The sequence below is a fragment of the Typopeltis vanoorti genome, chromosome 11 (genome assembly GCF_054136105.1).
Source record: "Typopeltis vanoorti isolate ZY-2024b chromosome 11, IOZ_Tvanoo_1.0, whole genome shotgun sequence".
NCBI classification, from domain to species: Eukaryota; Metazoa; Arthropoda; class Arachnida; order Uropygi; family Thelyphonidae; genus Typopeltis; species Typopeltis vanoorti.
The window spans coordinates 83,514,427-83,536,311 of record NC_143559.1 but is presented as its reverse complement, the minus strand read 5'-3'; the positions used below and the strand labels follow the sequence as shown (position 1 = coordinate 83,536,311).

At 35.7% G+C, this 21,885-nt stretch overlaps 1 protein-coding gene across 6 annotated transcripts in view; it reads right to left on the bottom strand.

The window, feature by feature from the left end:
• The window catches only part of LOC150101808 (adenosylhomocysteinase-like 1), a 328,595-nt gene that overhangs the window by 6,875 nt on the left and 299,835 nt on the right, over positions 1 to 21,885 (bottom strand). For all 6 annotated transcript variants that reach the window (XM_090400531.1, XM_090400532.1, XM_090400535.1 and 3 more), the window contains one exon: positions 4,266 to 4,386. In XM_090400531.1, coding sequence (XP_090256657.1) covers positions 4,266 to 4,386 — 121 coding nt within the window. The remainder of the gene's footprint in view (positions 1 to 4,265; positions 4,387 to 21,885) is intronic.

Genomic DNA, 21,885 nt, shown 5'->3' with positions numbered 1-21,885 from the left:
AGCTATCGACCTGGTATATGCAACATTGAACTCACTGCTACCTCTTCACCATATGAGGAAACTCATATGGATGAGAAGGAAGTACTAGAGCTGTTGCAAAAACTGAATAAAAATTCTTCAATAGGAACTGATGGGATATTAGCATAAATGCTAAAAGAGTGATCAGCTGAACTGGCTATTTCCTTGACCAGGCTATATAAGTTGAGTCTCAGAACATGGAAGATTCCACAGGAGTGGAAAAAATGTATGGTAATCCCATTGCACAAGGGTGGTGAAAAAACCAATATATCCAACTATTGACCAATTAATATCTCAGGAGTGGTGGTGGAAGATTTTGGAAAAGTTGGTTAGGGATTGCATTCAGAAATGGGTTGACAGAGAATCTTTACTTTGTAATGAACAGCATGAGTTTACTAAGGGAAGGTCATGTTTTAGCAACTTGCTCACTTTCTATAATATTACTACTGAGTTAGACAAAGGGAATGGATAAACCATGATACTTTTTGGATTTTGCTAAGGTTTTGATAGAATACTGCATGGAACACTGTTGTATAAATTGGAGAATATGGGATTGGATTATAAACTATTGCCATGGATAAGAGAATGGCTGACTGACAGATATCAAAAAGTGATATATGGGGGTGTGTGAATCTGCAAGGTTCAAGGTAACCAGTAGTGTGCCTCAAGGATCAGTCATTGGTCCATTGTTATTCAATCTGTACATCAATGACATCAGAAAGAATTTGATATACAGCTATTTGCTGATTATGCAAAGATAGGTAATCAGGAATGCTGCTGATATATATATATATATGCAGTACTTGCAGAATGATTTGAATAGGCTGGAATTGTGGGCATATGAAAATGGTTGTCATTTCAATGTTAATAAATGTGAAATCATGCACTTTAGTGTAATTAGATATCCAATGTCATATTATATTGGTGGGATTATGCTTGAAGAAACTGATGAGGCTAGGGATCCTGGAGTTTTAGTAGACAGGAAGTTGGAGTTCAAGGAAGTCATTTTGCCTTTTTTATACGGCATTGATAAGACCCCCACTTGGACTATTGTGTACAGGTCTAGTCTTTGTGGTGATTCTGATACAGTGGAGAGTGTCAAAAAATGATATCAGGATTGTGGAATACATGGAATACAGATTGAAAATGTGTAGGCTGCAGACATTAATGAAAGGGTTATACAGAATTTCAGTAGATGGAATTTTTCAAGGAATTTTATGGAGCGTGGGAAAAGGATGCAAGGGCATCCATGAAATTGAGAATGAATGCTGTCAAGAAAGGGGGTAGAGCTAGATTTTCTCTCAGAGTAGTGCGTAATTAGAATAGATTGCCATTGGATATTGTGTAAGTAGTGTGAATGAATTCAAGAACAGGTATGACAGCTAGTGTGAATAGTATGGCCTCCCTTGATGAGTTCCTGACTCCCTGTAGGTCTTTCTCTCTCTTAATAATAATAAAATAATGCTACAATACTTTATGGTAGATTACCATCTTGAGGGAATTTTTAATGGTACTTGTAGCATAATTAGTTCATTAAATACATATTTCACAAGAATGTAATAATTTTATTGCTGCAGATATTTTAGCTCAACTAGCTGGTCATCATCTGTGTATCAGCATAATCACAAGATGAATTACAACAAAGAATGTTAATCCTATTTATAGAGCTGAGCCATGTGTCACCTAGTGTGTGATTACAATAAAATATTACAATTAAGGCCAAAATTTAAAATTAAGTGATTCTAAATAAAATAAAATTTAATTAGATAATGAAATTATAGAGCATTATTTAATTTTTTTAAAAATGTAAAAAAAATAAAAATAAAATAAAAATTTCCTCCTTATTGTGATTAATTTTTTAAAATTTAATTAAATAATGCTACCATTTCATTATCTAATTAAAATTTTATTTCAAATCACTTAATTTTAAATTTGGACCTTAATTGTAATCTTATTTTATTGTAACCACCTATTAGGGGGCATCTGGCACATGGCTCAACTATGTAAATAGGATTAACATTCTTCGCTTTGGCTTCTTGCAATTATGCTGATGCATTGATGATGATCAGATAGTTTCATCAACATATTTGCAGTAATAAAATTATATTCTTGTGAATATGTGAGTCTAATAAACATCTTGAGGGGGGGGGGGAGTCCAGGAAATTAACAGCTTCAACTTACCTCTTTAACATGAATCTGACTGTTTTGAAGGCATGGAAAGAGGACACAAATGTTCTACTTCGTAAAGAGGGATGATAAGGCTAAGGCTTTTAATTATAGGGTAATCTGTTTGCTTGGAGTTGTGGTTGAAGTATTAGAAAGGCTACTGAGGACCAGGATTTCCTCTGATGGACATCATGGGTTTGCTAATGGAAGATCATGACAAATGCATTGGATGGGGGGGGGGGGATGCATAGATAGTGGTATAAGATTTTGCAAAGCCTTTGATAGACTGCCAAATGACAAGTTGGTAATTAAACTGGAAAAACAAATGGGGCTAGATAGTAGATTAGTACGTTAGTTAGAGATTGGCTGTCCGATAGGTATCAGCCATTGTTTAATTTGCAAGTAAATTATATTAGGAAGGGCTTGAATGGTGATATACATTTGTCCACAGTGCAAAGAACTACAGGAGTAGAATAGATGTTGTAGCCTTGCAAGAAAACTCGAAAAGACTTCTTGCAAGACAGAATGCATAGGTGAATGGCAAATGTGTGGTGCTGCCAGTTCAATGTAGTAAAGTGCAAGGTTTTAAATCTGGAAAGCAAAGATAGGATGCAGAGTATAAGATTTGCAGGGATAACTTAGAAGAGGCAGAGGAGATGAAGAATCTGGAGTGGATAGAGACCTGAAATTTCAGGTATATTTTTGCTAAATTGTGAGGACAACATAGAACATTATGACAATAATGCATATGACACTGACATGCAGAAGCAAGGATGTTATGATTCCAATGTATAAGGTTGTTGTTGAAGAATACCTTGACGAGCAGAGACAAGCAAGTTACTGTACCTCTGTACTGAGCCTTGATAAGACCTCATCTCGACTACTGTGCCCAGATTTGGTCACCTCGGTTCCTTCTTGATGGGGAAGAGGTGGAGAGGATCCAGAGGCGAGTGACTAAGATGATAGCAGGTCTATGGAATGAACCATATGAGAACAGGTTGAAGATCTGTGGGTTGCAGAAACTAGTCAATAGGCAGAAAAGGGGAGATATGATTGAGACATTCAAATTGCTAAAGGGATTCTATAGGATTAATTCAGAGGATATTTTTGAGATCAGGACTGGTAGTGGGAGAACTAAGGGACACCTATGGAAGCTGGGCAAGAGTGTGGTTAGCAGGGGTATTAGAGCTGGGTTCTTTACTTTTAGAGTGGTAAATGAGTGGAATAAGCTGCCAGAGTCTGTTATGGGTGCTATGACAGTGAGCGAGTTCAAGGCAAGGTATGATAGATACTGTGAGAATGTCGTATAGTTATGTGGACATGATGTTTAGGGCCTCCCTCAATGAGTCCAAGGACTCCTAGAGTCGCCTGAAATAATAATAAAAGGGTTTGATCAAACCACATATGGATTACTATGCACAGATTTCGTTGCTAATTTTAAAAAGGATGAAGAGATGTTGGAAAAGGTTCACAGACGAATGATTACGGTGGTTTCTGGAATGTTGAGTATGACATAATGAGGAAATGCAAATTGCATAGTCTAATGGATAGGAAGAGGAAGGGAGACATGATTGAGACATAACGTGGTAAGGGGTAATTACTGGATTAATGTGAATGAGATATTTCATAGAATGGGTGAAGAGAACAAGAGGCCATCCCTGGAAGCTGCATTTAGGCCACTGTATGAACTGCGAGTGCAAGATTCTACCATGACAGTTTTCCTCTTAAGTGTTTCAAGTAAAATTTACATTTATGCATACTTGAGGCTAAGAAAATCTGAAAACTTGATAAACAAGCTAGGTTTGGGGCCAATTAGGGATTGTCAGGACCAGATTTTTATCACCATCATTAAATTCTTGATATGTACTCTCAGGGATGTATAGGATATTATGATAGCCTAATATCAAAAGGTTACATCATTACTAACTTCCTATCAACAAATATAAGAGCTTAAACTGCTTACAATTTTTCCACAAGGGGAAGTTCCAACCCATAATTTGCCCTTTCCCCACCATGCATTATCCAATAAAAAAACTACTGTATATCAGCAAAGTAAGTATCTCAATTAAAAAAAAAAATACCTGTAGTAGCTAGGTTTAAAAGGTCCTGCCTTATTAAGGCCCATATATTTCGCTTGTTCATCAGTCATTTCTGTCAAGTGGGCATCAAAACCTGGAAGATGAAGGCTAGCCACATATTCATCTGTATAAACAGAAAAAAAAAATATTATATGCTGTATACAAATAAATTATACACATACTATTTTTGATTTCAGATTTTTTTAACACATGCAAAAAATCAGGAGACACAGTCATCCTAAGGGTGCAAAATCATACCAGCTATACAATTGTCTAAATTCAAATGTTGTTTACTTATTACTATTATTAGTATTATTTTTAATATGAATCTCACCCATGAAAGAATGTAAACTTATCTCACCCACCACTTCAAGGCCTTTAAATAAACAGGGCAGTGGTATCATAGTGTACAATGAAATTCTTGATTAGCCAAAGGCATTTACAAATATCCATGCCACAACTGTAAGTTGTGGAGCAGGTATGCTACGCACTTAACCATATACCTAATTTATAGTATATGATAGTGCAACAAATGCACTTAAGGAAGAGGGGGTTGCAAGGGGGGGGGAATGAGGTAATCAGAGAAAAACCCACACAGTCCAAGATCAAGTAGTCAGTGTTGGAAAATAAACAGAACAAAAGGAGAAAATAATGAGTAATCACCATTATATGGTGATTACTCATTATAAATAATTCCATCAGAAACTAATTCCATTATTTTCTTATGTATGCTGTTTTATGGAAGGTACTTAAATCCTTAATATTTCTCTACAAAAATTTCAGAAACATAAAAATCCTTAAAAACTTCTACAGTGCAGCAGTATGACAGTGTGCAATGAAATTCATGCATCAGCCAAAGACATTCACAAACATCCATGCAATAACTGTTAGTTGTGGAGTAGATATGCTACCTGCTTGGCCAACCAGGGAGCAAAGAAATCCAGACTGCCAGACAGATTCAAACCAGTTATCTGCAATATGGTTATGAATTTTGTGGCAGCAAAACTGAGACTGTGTGCATTCAGATTGAATCTTCAGATGAATAGAAAGTGCTCTGGATACTGCTCTTACAACTGAACTCGCCTCTTTTTGCCACACTTTTTTTTAGTCAATGTCAATAATCTGCAAAAAATAAAGTAAACACTAAATATTGCCCCCACAATCCCCTACTTTCCCTGATACCAGACTACAAAACTGTTACTATACCATACATTCAGTGCACATCTGAAAAGATATAGTACTTAATAAATGCCAGGTCCTTCTTAATCCTCCCCTCTTCTACTTATTACGATGTCAAGGTATGTATTCCTACAACGGCAACCATACTCGAGGATAAGGTGGCTAGCCCTTTGCCTCCAGATGTGTCCTATGTCTGCAGATGGGAATGTTCATGGGGCAAGTTTGCATGTTCTGGGTGATGAAAAACCCCCTACCTCCTTATGAAACCAGCTAACTCACCTTTTATCGAAAGATGACCAGATAAAGTTTCTCATGTCAATGACGGGAATCGAACCCAGGTCTTTCTGACCAAAGGGTTTCGTTTATACTGACTGAACTACAGAGGCTCAAATACCAGCTCCATGCCACATTTGAACCTTACATTAAACTAACAACCCTCATTTGTTCTCGTGAGGACAAGCTCTCTCCTTTTTTAACATTCAAGACTATATGAAACGTTCTGTGTTTGTGACTGAGCTTACTATGGACAGAAAGGAAGATCCATTGACATCTGCCTCAGAGAACATAAGAAATATACTCAGCACCATCATTATGGCAAGTCAGGACTATTGAACTATGCCTTGGGCACCCCTGCACACAAGATCAGATGGAAGAAAACAAAAGTGCTATGAAGTCATTACAAGTCAGAGAGACTGTTTTAGGTATCAGCAGCAGTTTTTAAACATTCCTCAAACCTCAAGTATGTCCTATCAATTTACTAAAACTCTAAGAGTCACTGTGAGATCAATTTAATACAATTAACACGTTTGCTGCCAACTACGAGTATACTCGTAGTTAGTATATGAGCTACACAAGCCAGCTATAAGGATACTTGTATGATGCTTACCGCTGGCAAAGATTACCATACTGACCTTGAAGAAGTGAAAATGCTTGGCTTGTGGAGCTAGCAGCAAAACTGTGTATACTCATAGATGGTATATGCTCTGCACAAGCCAACTATATGACGCTTACCGCAGGCAACGAGATTACCATACTGACCTTGAAGTGAAATTGCTCGGCGTATGGGAACAGACTATGCCGAAGTTGTGTGGCAGCGAACATGTTAAGTAAATAAACTCTGCCATTGCCAGTCCCAAGCCCAGATGAGAGAGGAGGAGGGTTGTACTTGCGATTAGCAACCACAATATGGAAAAAACATATTGCTACAGAAACTTCAACTGTTGTTGGAAAACCGACACAAAACCAAGAGGGATAAGTACTGGGGGAAAATGAAGCAAGCCAGTGAAAGCCTCATTGGGGCTTTCACTGGCTTGCTTCATTTTCAGGCTGACAGGCAGAAAACTCCAAGAAAAAACCTCTTTAGCCCAAAACTTTTAACCAAAATTGGATGCTTTGTACGAAAGTGGAAAAGCTAACTTACTAACCAGAGAAATGGACAGATACAAAATAGAAATACTAGGTCTAAACGAGACAAGATGGAAGGGTAGCAGAGAAATCCAACTAACAACAAACAAATACATTTTATATTCTGGAAACCAGGACGAAAGCAAAGGTGTAAAATGCAAAGTATAGCTTTCATGGTAACAATAGATGCTAGAAGAAGAGCACTAATTGAATGGAAACCAGTTTCTGAAAGAATCGAAGCTAGATTTAAAACTAAATACAGAAATGTGACTAATAAACATATATGGACCAACAAACCATGCAAAAACAGAAGAGAAAGAAGACTTCTATGACATGCTGCAAAAACGAAGAAGAAATAAAAAGTTAAAGATATGCTTTTAATAATAGGTGACATGAATGCAAAAGTAGGAGATAGTAACGTGGGATATAAACGAATAATAGGAAAAGAAGGTTTAGGAAAGTGGAATGAAAATAGAGAAATCCTAAAAGACTTTTGCACTTTCAATGATATGATCATAGGAGGAACCTTATTTAAACATAAAGACATCCATAAACAGACTTGGATATCACCTGATAAGAAATCCAAAAACCAAATACACTATATTTTAATAAACAGACCTTGGAGAACCTCTTTGATGGATGTAAAAGTTTGGAGAGGTGCAGATGCCTTTACAGACCACTTATTATTGATTGCAAAAATAAAAATGAAACTAAAAAAAATTATTTAAAGGCAAGAACCAAAGAATTAAATACAATATATCCAAACTGAAAAACAAGGATACAAAAGACAAATATAAAGTAACATTAAAGAATAAATATGGAAGCCTTCTAGAACAACATAAGGAAATAGACATTGAAGAGAACTGAGAAAAAAATAAAGAATATATTTAATAGTACTGCCGAAGAAGTTCTGGGAAGGCAGAGTAGGAATCACAAACAATGGATCTCTGAAGAAACCATCAAATTATGTGACGAAAGGAAAGTTTTATGGAATACACTTCTACAAAGTACAGAACAAAACAAAAGAAATAGGATAAATGAAACATAGGCTTAAAAAAACGGACAGGTAAAAAAAGTGCAAGGAAAGATAGAAGAGTTTTCCTGGAGGAAATGTATAAAGAGGCTGCAAGTAAATTTGACTCAAAGAGGTTGTTTGAGATAACAAGAAAGTTAGCTGGGAAGAGTTTTAAAAGAGAAGGGCCTGTAAAAAATAAATAAGGAAAGTTATTCACAAATGAAGAAGACATAGAAAAAATATGAGTAGAACATTTCCAAGAAATTTTAAACGGAGAAATAGAAAACCTAGAACAAGAAATACCAGAAACACCAGAAGAAGAAGCAATACTTAAATAAACACAGGAACTAAAACTAAACTAGAAATAACTCAGGCAGTAAAGAAAAACAAAAAACAATAAAGCAGCTGAGAGTGACAATATACAGGATGAACTACTTAAAGCAGATATAAACACTACTGTTGAAATGCTACACCCGCTATTTAATTAAATATGGGAAAAGGATGAATGGCCAGAAGACTGGAATACAGGACTCCTGGTGAAACTGCCAAAAAAGGGAGATTAACACTTTATAAAAATTGGAGATGGATTTCACTTCTAAATGTTGTAAGTAAAGTATTTACTAGAATAGCCTACATTTGGGATTCATCAACTTTGAACGTGCATTTGATAAAGGCAGAAAGACTATATTGAAGCTAACGAAGCACTATGGAATTCCTCAGAAAATCACAAATATAACAAAGAAAACTCATGAAAAATACAAAATACAAATAATAAATAATGGCAAACTATCAGAACCATTTGTGAGACAAGGATGTATACTCTCCCCGACCATCTTTCTGAATGTTATTGATTAGGTGATGAGGAAAACATCTGAAGAAAGAATTGGCATTCAATGGGGATGGTCAAATAAAATCATTGACCTCAATTTTGCAGACGATATATGTCTTTTGGCACAAAAACATCAACACCTCCAAAAGAAAATAGATAATTTAAACCAGAAAGCAAATAAACACGGATTGAAAATAAATCATAAGACTAAAGTAATGAAGATAAACCCCAAACAAGAATTAGTCTTTGAAATACTAGGGAAAACACTAGAACAAGTAGATAGCTTAATCTACCTAGGATCAGCGATTAGCACACAAGGAGGAACCAAAAGGACACACAAAATAGAATCCAGAAAGCACAGATTACATTCAGTATGATGAAGAAAATTTGGTGGTCCAAAGAAATAAAATTAAAAACCAAAATTAAGCTCTTCAACACTAATGTTAAACCAGTTTTACTATATGATGCTGAGAGATGGTCACTAACAAAAGAAAACATAAATAAAATATAGGTCTACATAAACAAATGCTTGAAGATACTAGGAATATACTGGCCAAATAAAATAACAAACACAGAGCTTTGGGAGAGAACAGGTCAAACCAGCATCAGAAACAAAATTAAAAGAAAATGGAACTGGATTGGTCACACAACCAGGAACCCAGATAAAGAAATAGCAAAAATTGCACTAGAATGGAATCCCCAAGGCAAGAGGGAACCAGGATAACATGGAGAAGAGAACAATAAAAAAAAGGCAAGACAGCTGGGATGTTCCTGGAAAGAGATCAAAAAAGAAGCATTGAATAGTCATGTGGAAGTCAATTGTTGAGGCCCTATGCTCTGCAAGGAACGAAGAAGATAGGTAAGGTTGTGAATTAAACTGTAGTAAAAAAAAATGCAGTATTTTCTAAATTTGCCATAGGTAATGACTCAACTTCAGACTTAATTTGTTAGTACTTAAGTATTTTTATGTCATTTTCTTATTCATCATCATCACATTAAATGCTCAGAATGTTAGTTCTTATTCTGCTTAGTATCCCTTCTCACTTCAGAGCTCTTTTTATTTTTCTTCCCACAGAAATAACTGCCTACCAAACCTGTATATGTCAATAATTTTTACACTCTGGAAATGAGATTTCACATGTCACTGGCATTTGTACTGCTGATGATAGCAGATGAATTGAAGCCAAAAAGAATAGGCGATGGATGAGTATGAGAATGACCAAATGTGGAATCTAGTCTCTCAAGCAAAAATATTGAATAGGGCAGTCAATTCAGGAGGTCAAGGTAATTGGAGACCTAAAGATCTGCTTTAGTTTCTAAATACTAATGCCAGAAATATCAGGAACAAGAGAGAGGAAATTTTTAGTACTGGTTAGTGCAACCTTGCCAAAAACTATAGGCATTAGTGAAACTTGGCTAACAGCAAATGTAGTTACAGAGACAGAATGTAAACGGTTTAGTATTTTCAGGGAAGATAGAGAAGACAGAATTGGGATAGGGGTATTGCTGATGATAGAGGATGAAATGCTGCCAAAAACAATAGGAGATAGGCGTGAGGGTGGCTGTTCATTTGAGGCAATCTGGTGTGAGATAAAGGTCAGCAAGGCAAAATATACAGCTGGTTGTTGCTAGAAACCAGGGAGTTCCATGGATGATCTAGAAGCCATGCATCGGCAAATTAGTACAATGAGTGCAGGTCGATTGATTATTATGAGGGACATCAACTATGGAGATATAGACTGGAAGGAGGAAAGTTCGCATGGCAGGAAGGAAATAATTACTTGAGGCAGCATATGATGGAGGGGACTAGGAGTGTGAGTACTGGATCTGGTCATAGGATCAGAAAAGCTATCCAAATCCAAGGTGGCCACGTTGCTTCTGATTGGTAAAAGTAACCATGTGGTCTTGACTTGGGAGACTGTAAAACATTAGGAATATTCTGTTAAGAAGACGTATAAGTGGAACTAAAAGACAGGTGAATATGACAAGTTAAGAGGAAGCTTAAATCTATCCCATGAAGTACTAACATGGGAGATAGTTAAGGGGCATCTAGAGCAAAGCTTCTCAAACTTCTGGATGTCAGGGCCCCCTTTGCAAAAATTAAAATATTTCACCCCCCCCAAAATCGTAATAGAGATATATATATCATTATAATATTTATTGTATTTATATTCAATACAAAACATACACAGTGAATATTGCAAAAAAATCAAATGCATATATTACATTTTTTGCCTCTTACCGTTTGGTTCTGAAGACGATGTGGGCTGGTGGGCTGTTCTGGTAAAATGTGAAATACTGTCTTTTTTTTTTGAGTCTGTTTCTGCTTCTCCTGGTTGTTTGTGGGATTTTTATATATATATATATATTTTTTTTTTTTTTTTTAAATCAGCCACTTATCCATCTCAGGGTTAAATTTTTTAACGTAGAATGGATCAAATAATATCACCACTTACCAATACTGGCACACCACAGACTGATAACATGAAATTAGTGACTATTACCTGAATAAGGGAATCCCCGGACCAGGAACATTTTTCTCTTTTGTGACTTTTCTCCCTTTACAGTAATAAGCCTAACGCGAAACAGACAGCAAAAGCAGGTTATTAAAACGTGCATATGATTGGTGCGGTATTAACAAAAGATCGCGCAACCGAAAGATAAAAGCATAGCTGACAATTGAGTTGAAATGCTAACTCTCTTCAACTGAATTCCACATGTGAAACTGCCATAACATTCATTATATATATATATTACTTAGTTTTAACACGTTCAGTTGAATTTTATTGCTACCTTGGGAAATCGAACTCTCACACATCTAATTAATAACAATAGTTTTTAGTTAGATACTGTGTTTGCCCATGCAACATATGGTTTTGTTTCAGTCTATACAGCATAGTTTCTGTATGAGGGGACATGTGATTCATTAATTAGTGTGTTTTTATCCCAGTTGTCTCTAATTGCATTATTTGTTGAGAATATATTACATAGACTCCTCATACTTTATTCACTGGCATAATAAAAGTACTTGTTTTTATTTCCTCTGCAGTATAGTGGCTGTTAGGGAAGGCGTGTTGTTTACCACTGCAAGCGAGTTACTATCTCCCCACATGAACTTGTTTAAGCTTTTTTTCATGTGTGAAGTATATGCAAAACTTTTATTGGTAACAGAAAACTAGCTCGGATGACGGTGATAATATAAAATGAGTTTTGATATGTATATGAAGTCAATATCAAGAGTCCCTGATTACGAACGCGTGATTACAAAGCTCCAAATCTTCCTGTACGACAGGAAGATTTGGAGCTTCTGGAGAGCATTCGAAGTAAATACAATTAACCACTGCTTTGAAATGAAACATATGAATAAGCAATATTTACTAATATTCATTAAGTGCTGAAATACACACGAATCAAAGTTTGTGAACCAACACCAATGTGTGAATTTTTGCATTAAAATATAAAAAATAACAAAAAAGAAATAATAAAAGTTAAATACGTTTCTTTTAAAATAAAAAAAAATTTACTTAGTCTTAAAACATTTAAAATTTGTTTTCATTATTTCACGCCCCCCCCCCCCTCAACAAAACCTACGACCCCCAAGGGGGCCACGGCCCACAGTTTGGGAAGTGCTGATCTAGAGGAATGAATATTAAATTGCATACCTAATATAAGGAGGGTTAATCAGGTAGGAGTTAGATCAGCATTTCTCAACTGGGGTTCCATGAGAAATAATAATGAATAGCAGATAAATGAACTTAAACAGTGAAGAAAAATAATAAACGTTCTCTGAAAGGAATAAATTTGAGTTCACATTAATTGTATTAACTCCCACTAGGATGCGAGGCAATGCTGTCAGTGAAGGAAAGAAATGCGAGAAACACAGTCGGTCTCTTATCACTCCTATGTGTTTTCTAGAATGTAGGACATATTCAATAGTTAATATGAAAAGTTTGTATGTTTTCTCGGCTAAACTCCACTTTATTGTGATCGTAATTTTTGGGAAGGTTACTCCTTTATTTCAGGTTGCAGTCGATAATTTGAGTAATCGATTTTTGTTATTTCATCAATTTATTAGTTATATCATTACAAATTGTGTATTTAGGTATTATGTATTTATGAAAGTTAAACTCAAATAAATAATTATGTTTAAATAACATTATTAATTACATTATTTGGTACTTATGCATTAACGAGGCACCACCCAATTTTTCATAATTGTTTAATTTCTTTTTATTATACTTTTTCTATTATATTTTATTAATTTACTAAATAACATATTACTAACATAAACGAATCTGTTTTATAAATTAATTTTCTTGGCTCTTTAACCCATTAACATACAAAGACGTCTGTAATAAGTCTTTTGTTTATTGCACCAAAATTGATTTTGACGTATCGCAGATGTTACGAAGTTCGCGTCAATTTCGAACGAATTTAGAGTTTAAATATAATTTATGTCAAAGGGTTAATTTAATCAATTTTTTTTAAAAATTAATACCTTTAATAATAGTGTCGCATGTATTAAGTATTTTTATTGTTTCAAGAGCAATTTCATTTGAGTTACAAGGCAACCACTGTTAGCTAACCTACGTGAAAATATATTCACACTTTCAATTCGATATATCGATAGTTTGTTCTGAATGGTGAATAAGGTTACATAAGTGCTTTGCATGATGTAAACAATGATCACCGTATACTAGAGTTGTTCCATTTTCTCTCTCCCCGTTTTCCCATGTATTTTTTTTTGTTTTTCCTTTATCTTTTGTGCTTCAGTTTTTTATTAGTCTAATTTTGATTTATCGTCTTTTTTACATTTTTTATTTTATAGAAATTTCTAAACCGCTAAAATGTGGAAATTTTTGAAGAGAAAAAAATCCAGACAATTCTGAAGAGGCTAGTGATGAAGAATCTCATACTGAATTTCAAAACACAAATACAAAAACGAATACAAAAAAGGTTCATCTTTACAATGAAAATTACTTATTAATGGACTTTACATTAACTGGTGATCCAGATTGTCCTCTTCCACTGTGTCTTCGTTTGTGGCAAACAACTTTCAAACAGAGCAATGGCTCTAGCAAAATTGAAAAGACATTTCCCGAAAAATCACAATGATATGGAAAATAAAAGTGCTGATTATTTTAAAATGCTATTGCAATCTTGGAAGAAACAGTGCAGTTTTTATGAATAAATTCAGTGTCAGTGAAAAGGCTCAGGAAGCAAGTTATTTGGTAGCAAAAATTATTGCACAGAAAAGAAAAAGTCACGCAGTTGGCGAGAACCCAATAATGCCAGCATGTAAAATTATAGTGGGTAAAATGCTGGGACAAGATGCAGTACGAGAAATTGAAAATATTCCACTTTCAAACAGTACGATAAATCGACGTATCCATGATATGTCAAATGACGTCAAGGAGGTTTTGGGTGATAAACTGAAAAATAGCAGTTTTTCCATCCAAATTGACGAGTCATAAGATCTTATCAATAACTGTTACATTGTAGCTTTTGTAAGATTTGTTAATGAGGGTGAAATTCAAGAAACTTTCTCTGTTGTAAAGAATTGCCTAAGACAAGCAGAGGAATAGATATATTCGATATTTTATCCTCATATCAGGAAACAAAAGGTCTTTCTTGGAAGAACTGTATTGGCATCTGTACTGATGGTGTTCCATCCATGATTGGCTCCATAAGAGGTTTTGTTTCTCATGTAAAAGAAGAAAATGCTGATGTCTCAACACACTGTTTTATTCACAGAGAAGTGTTGATGTCAAAATCTCTTGGAGATGAACTGAAAAAAGTTTTTGATGATGCCACAAAAATGATTAACTTCATTAAACAAAGGCCAGTTCACTCCAGAATGTTTAAAAATCTGTGTGAAAACCTGGACAAAGAGCACATAAATCTTTTGCTCTATACAGAAATCTGGTGGCTAAGTAGAGGAAAAGTTCTAAATAGGGTGTTTGAGCTAAAAGTTGAATTGCAAAGATATTTTCAAGAAAACAATAAACATGATATTGCCAAGTGTTTTGAAGATCAAAGTGGGTGCAGATGCTAGCCTATTTAGCTGACATTTTTCATTACATTAATATGCTGAACGAGTCACTACAGGGCCCTGGAGAAAATATATTAACTTCAAGTGACAATATTCTTGGATTTAAAAGAAGGCTGAGTCTTTGGAAAAATCATGTTGCAAAAGGGAATCTTGATATGTATCAATTAGTGATGGGGCTTAAAAGTAAAGAAGGATATCAAATTTCAAGTCTTATTGTAACCCACCTGGAAGAACAAATGATAAAAATCGAACATTATTTTTCGTCCTTTCTAACACAAATGTATGATTGGGTGAGAGATCCATACTCTGAATCTTCTGCTCATCCCGAGCACTTGACCTTAAGAGAAGAGGAAGAACTTTGTGGGCTGCAATCTGATCATACATTCAAGATGAGATTTACTGACCTATCCCTGGACAAGTTCTGGATTTCTGTGGCCATATATATATATATATATATATATATTGCTGCAGTTTTCAACGTCTTACATGTGTGAGCAAGCTTTTTCTTGTTTGACAAGTATTAAGAGCAAAGACAGAAATCGTCTCCTTTCTGTTGATGAAATCTGTGTTTGTTTATCTAAAATCGGTCCCGAATTAAGTATTCGTGTACCAAAAGACAAGCACAACATTAGAAAATTAAACTTTATTATTCATATTTGTTTTAAAAATAAAAATTCTTTGGCACATATTTTTGTTTATATGACATTTTACTTTGATTTATCTGATTATATTGAAAATTACAAATAAACGATAAAGTTATTATAGCACTTATTTGTTTTCCTCATGATCTTTAAATTCATAAATAATAAAGAAAGATACTAACAATGATATATACTAATTATTATGTAGGGGTTGTAGGGGTTCCCTACAACATGGATATTATTTCAAGGGTTCCGCAAGGGCAAAAAGGTTGAGAAATGCTGAGTTAGATGATGGTAATATCATCATGCATAGCTGAATAAGAAAATGCTGTGGAGTGTATATAAAGAGAAAGGTGACAAGCAAATTCATGAACAGTACAAGGCTCAAGCAAGAAAGGTGACCAGCATGATAAGGAAGGAAAAATCAGATTATGAGAAGAATCTAGCTGAGCCAGCCAAAGGAAATTCCAAAGAGTTCTTTTATTATGTGGCAAGTTTTAAACAATCATCTAATGCCTCTATTCCTTGTATAGGGAGTAGAGGCAAGGCTGTTTTGGCCCTATCTAACTTTTGGAGATTGAGTGGTCAGTTCAATCTCCACTGGTAGCCAATCAGAGATAGCTGGCCCAAGGCTATCACTAATTAAGCAGCATGCAGTGAAGAGGCAGCTCAACAAGTGTCTCCATCTCGTGGTCCCTAACACAATATATTTTTCAATGTCTGAAATAGTGTGGGGTCTACGGTCGATTTTCTTGAGTTTACGGGAGAAAAAACTCGCTTGCCCATGCCAGAGATCAACTAACTCTGGAACCCATCAAAAAAAAAAAGCTTAGAAAAATTTCTTCTAGTGGGCGACTAGATTCGAAACCAAGTCTTCCTTCGTGCCGTAAAGCGCAACATCCACTGATCTACACAAGCTCTTATGTGGTAAGTAAGACGAAGAATGACTATGGAAGATTAGCCCTAATGAGTGATGGTGGCAAGGTGACAAAAGCAGATAAAATAGTTGTGTTACTGAGTGACCACTTTGCAAGGGTATACACCCTAGTGAAGTTTTGCTTTAATATATGTGACAGACACTAATGTGGGAATAGAGGCAGATGAATTGGAGGTTCTTAGGATATTTCAGAATCCTAATGTAAATACAGCTGTGGAATTAGATGGGATAGCAATTCGGGTTTGTGAGAATGTGCAAGGGAACTTCCTAGCAATGCCTCTGACTAGGCTCTAAGTCTCAGCTCTGGCAGAGTTCCAAGGGAGTGGAAAGAAGGCAAAATAATTCCCTTGCATAAGGGAAGTTCTAAAACTGCAGTAGCAAATTATAGACCAATCAGTATCTTAGGTATGGTGGTAAAAGTACTGGAAAAATTGGTCAAAAAAGAGAATTCAAGAATGGGTGGATAAGAATATGATATTCTATGAGCAGCAACATGGCTTTGTGAAAGGTTGGTCATGCCTTAGTAACTGACTAACCTTTTATAATACAATGACAGCTGAGCTGAATAAAGGACATGGCTACACAGTGATCTTTCTGGATTTTGCAAATGCATTTGACAGAATACCACATGGAACACTATTACACAAATTAGAACAAATGAGGATGGATATGACACTGGTTATATGGATAAAAAAGTGGCTGCTGGACACATTCAAAAAGTGGTATATGGAGGAGTAGAATCCATGCAAAAGCTGGTGACTAGTGGTGTGTTACAAGGTTCAGTGCTAGGACCACTACTGTTCAAATTTGTACATAAATGATATAGGAAATAACCTGAAAGGAAATATTCAGTTGTTTGCTGATGATGCAAAACTAGGTAGAGTAATAGTTAATCAAAGCAATCTGGAGAACTTGCAAGATGATTTAAATAGGCTGTCAGTATGGGCAAAAGATGATGGGTATCAGTTTAATGTGGGGAAATATAAAGTTATGCATTTTGGGATAAATAGATTACAAGCTGTGTACCATATTGATGGAACTGTACTTCAGGAAATGGATGAAACTAGAGATTTAGGATTGGTGGTGGTAGACAGAGTTAAAGTTTAGAGGAGAGGACATATTGTTAAAGTTGCTCAAGTAGCCATAAGACTACTTGGCGATTGAAGACCACATTAACAAATAGAAATAAAGAAGTTGTCATGCCTTTTTATAAGGCCTTGATACACCTACATCTAGATTACTGTGCTCAAGTCTGGTCCCCTGGGTTTCTTGGAGATGAAGTGGTGGAGAGGATTCAGAGGTGAGCAACCAAGATAGTGAGTAGTCTGTGGAACGTTCTCATAGAGAATGTTCCACAGATTACTCATTATCTTGGTTGTGTGGGCTGCAGAAGTGGGTTGATAGGAGAAAAAAGAGGGGATATGACAGAAACATTTAAGTTATTACTTAAAGGGTTTTATAGGATTGATGCAAGGGGAAATGTTTCAGCACTTGGCTAGAGGGGCCAGCAGAACAAGAGGTCATCCCTGGAAGTTGAGTAAAGGTGTGGTTAGTAGGGGTGTGAGGACTAGATTTTTCATTTGGAGAGTTGTGAATGAAAGTGCCTGTACAATAATAATTAGAATAATTTTCTCCATAGCATCCTGTGCTTTTTCAGAACTGTGCAAATAATTTCTCAATGATTTCTCATTGATGAGAACTTGCTAGACTAAGTGAGTTCCCTATAGTTTAAATTAGTGTAGATGTACTGTAAGTGTAGTCACATTAAATTTATTTTTTTTTGTACTTAACTGTGCAAATTAAGAAATCATGTAAATGCATTTCAAATTGTTAATTATAAAAAAAAAAAGCACTTCGATTTTGTTTACTGTAATCTGTTTGACCTGTCATTGCTTTGTTTCAATTTGCACTATATCTATTTACTGTTATGAACTTCTTTGTTACAGCATTGTCTCACTTCATATCTGGTAAGATGATCACAGACTGTCCATATTTTATATATATAAACAACTGAATAAATTAATTACAGGACAGGTAGTGAGCTAGATCTAAATGTGCCTTGATGTATAGAAACATAAGACAAGATAAGTAAAAACATAAAACAGATTTAACTTACATATATATTTTTATTAGTATAAAATTTTTGCCCTAGTATTAAGGACATCTTCAGTATAACTTAAATTACACAACAGAACAGAAACTGGTATATTAAACAATGACATGTGCAAACTGCACATACATTATGTAGAGCATCATGGTCTAATTATATTAAGATTCTAATAAATACAAAAAAAAAAAAAACTAACAAGATTTAATAATAAAATAAAAAATCGAATAATTAAATGTAAATTAATTCTGGAATTTTTGAAGAACTATTTCCTATAAGAGCAATAATGTCATTGTTTCTATTTAGATTTGGTTGATGTAGCAAGGTCTAAACTTTCTTCCAAAGAACTGTGTCTGGCAGGGGATAGCTTACTCTGCAAGTCCTGATTGCCCTGACTCATGGAATTTAACATAGTCTAAATGTTCATCATGATGAACAGTTGCAGATCTACCTGTTTGGCCAAAATACGATAATCCACACTGAATTTGGTTTGAAAAAAATTTGATACACCCCAGCAGAAGTTTATCTTCAGCTGAGCCTACAAAAGTAGATATCTCGATGATAGGCTAACATGTGCAAGTAGTTTGGCTATGCCTTCTGAGAAGCCTTTAACATAGGGAACGGTGACACAATGGACCACCTCTGTATCACTATTTTGATAAGAGGCAGATGACAAAGAAACTATTATCTTGTGTTGGAAATCTCCAACACAAAATAATACAGCAGGTAAATAGCTAACATGAACAGAAGAACTTGATCTACATCCTATCTACATTATTCAGCCTTGCTCTACCAGTATTAAAGAGTTTCGCTGTAAACATAGTTCAGAAAACACCATTCCATAGCAAATGACTTTGCAATCAATACACAATGGATCCAGTGTCACCTTGCCCATGCCATTTCAATTGTGTGAAACAGCAATCAGGATTCATTTCTTTTAGACCTTTCTCTAGTCATCTAGCATGTGATGCTAATTCTTTTATGTGATTCTATCATTATTATCACCGACTTCATGGATGTAATAACAGTTGAAATTGATCCTATTATATCCTGTTTGGGATGATGTTAGATATAGAGAGTGTTCAGACATTATCTGCCTCTCGTATCATATAGTCATTTGTAAAACAAGCATATTTATCATACTTTATCATCCTGTTGATCATCTTTCATGTCTAAATGCACATATCAGCTGTTTCCAGCCACATGCTGGAAACAACTTGATGCTTTTTTGTTTATCTTACTATGACATACATGATACCATGTGTAACATCACCTGATCACTCTTTATGTTTGCATGAAACAGATGCCTTATTTCATTTGCACACATAACCATTTCATATTATTATTATTATTATTATTTAGGCCTCCAAAGAGTCAAAAGACTCATCACAGGAGGTCCTTCCTAGGAAACAAGTCTATCAAGACTCATCATGGGAGGTCCCTTCTTGGAAACACAAAGTCTATCATACCACCCCTTAAACTCATTGACCATTCTCGCTGTCACCACTCTATCAGGCAATGCATTCCACTTAACCCTTCAACCACCCTCCATACAAAGAAACCACTCCTCGCCCTCTTGCTCACAGTTTCCTTTCGTAACTTCAGGGAAGGGTCCCTTGTCATCACTTCTTCCCGATGTTCAACCAAGTGAAAGAACTCTCCAGCGTCAACCCTGTAACTGCCTTTCATCAGTTTAAAAGTCTCAATCATATCACCTCTCTTCCTTCTTCTATCCACCAAACTCTGCAGTCCACATTCCCTTAGCCGATCCTCATAACTAACATCGTACAGTCCTGAAACCAATTTTGTTATCTGCCTTTGTACCCTTTCCACAGTTAATTTTATCCCCTTCCAATCCTGGGGACCAAATCTGAGAAAAATAATCTAAGTGTGGTCTGATCAGGTTCTTATACAATGAAATGATAACTTTTATTTTATTTTATTTTATTTTTTTTTTTTATCTCTGCAGGTCAGTGTCTTTCTCATTATTGCAGGAATCCTCTGTGTTACCTTCATTACTTTTGAAATATGCCCCCCCTGAATTTCAGGTTTCTATCAATCATCAACCCCAGATCTCGTGTCCCCTATTTCCTCCAGTATAACTCCTCCAATAGAGATATGCAGCGTCTCATCGATGTGTCCCAAACCTAAAAACCTTACACTTTCTGCATTAAACCGGCACCTGCATTCATTTGCCCATCTGTGTAGCTTATTCAAATCCTCTTGCAGGACTACCACATCTACACTATTACTAATAACCCTTCTCAACTTCACATCATCTGCAAACAACTGAATTGAATATCTCCCCTGCAATCCACTGACAATGTCATCGATATAAAAGTTAAACAATATAGGTCTCAGTACTGAGTCCTGTGGAACACCACTTGTGATCATGTTGGAGGCTTAATGGATATTTTTACAACACTCAGAAAGGATTAAAAAAAAATTTAATACCTCCTATATTTCGTCTCAGTCACTGAGACATCTTCAGGGATTACAAAAAACTAATGCAACATAAACACAAATAACAAACAATACTAAGCCTAACCACGTGGAAGACACTAAAGTCCTAACTAGGTGGAGTGCCCTCTAAGAGTGGTTGTGGGTGGCCTGAAATGTAGGACAGGACCTCTGGTGATAAGTGTTTTCCAAATCTTAGGAAGCTCAATGCAACTGTATTTATTAAGATTTAGTTGATTTCTGAGAGCTGCTGCTGATTCTAAGAATAGTCTCTCTTTTTTGAATTTGCTGTGGTGGAGCATGGTGGTTTTTTTCCATGAGATCCTATGGGTTGTATCCAAGACAGTCAGCAAGGCCTGACTGACCATATTCGTGGTTGCAGATGCATGACTTGTTCCTCCAGGCAGATGGTTGATGATCTGCCTGTCTGTCCCAAGTACACCAGCTTACAGAAACAGGGTACTTTATAAACTCCAGACACTGAGAGAGGAGGGAGCTGACCTTTTATGGAATGGATAAGGGTAGCAAGTTTGCGGTGGGGCTTAAATGCTGTGTGTAGGTTGTACTTGTTTATAATCTTGGCTATTTTTTCGGATGTGCCATGGATGTAGCGTATGGTGATGGCATTTCTAAACTCTTTCTGATGAAAAGACCATCAGGGAATTGGGGAGAAAATGATTTTTTTTTTGATACTGTGATCACTGTAGCCATTGGAGAGGAAAGTGTTGTGTATGTGGTCAAGTTCAGTAGAAAGGGCAGTTCCACTGGAACAAAGATTGTGGGCTTTCTTGGTAAGAGTTTTAATAATGCCATATTGTTGAGCAGGTGGGAGAGTTTGTGAATGTATCTGCCTGTGTGCATGGGTTTTCTATATACAGTGAAGGAAAGTGTACCGTTAGGAAGGTGTGTAACTAAGGTGTCTAGGAAGGGTAAACAGTTCTTTTCCCTTTCCATCATAAACTGAATTCTTGGATATAGGCTGTTGAGGTGACTGAGGAA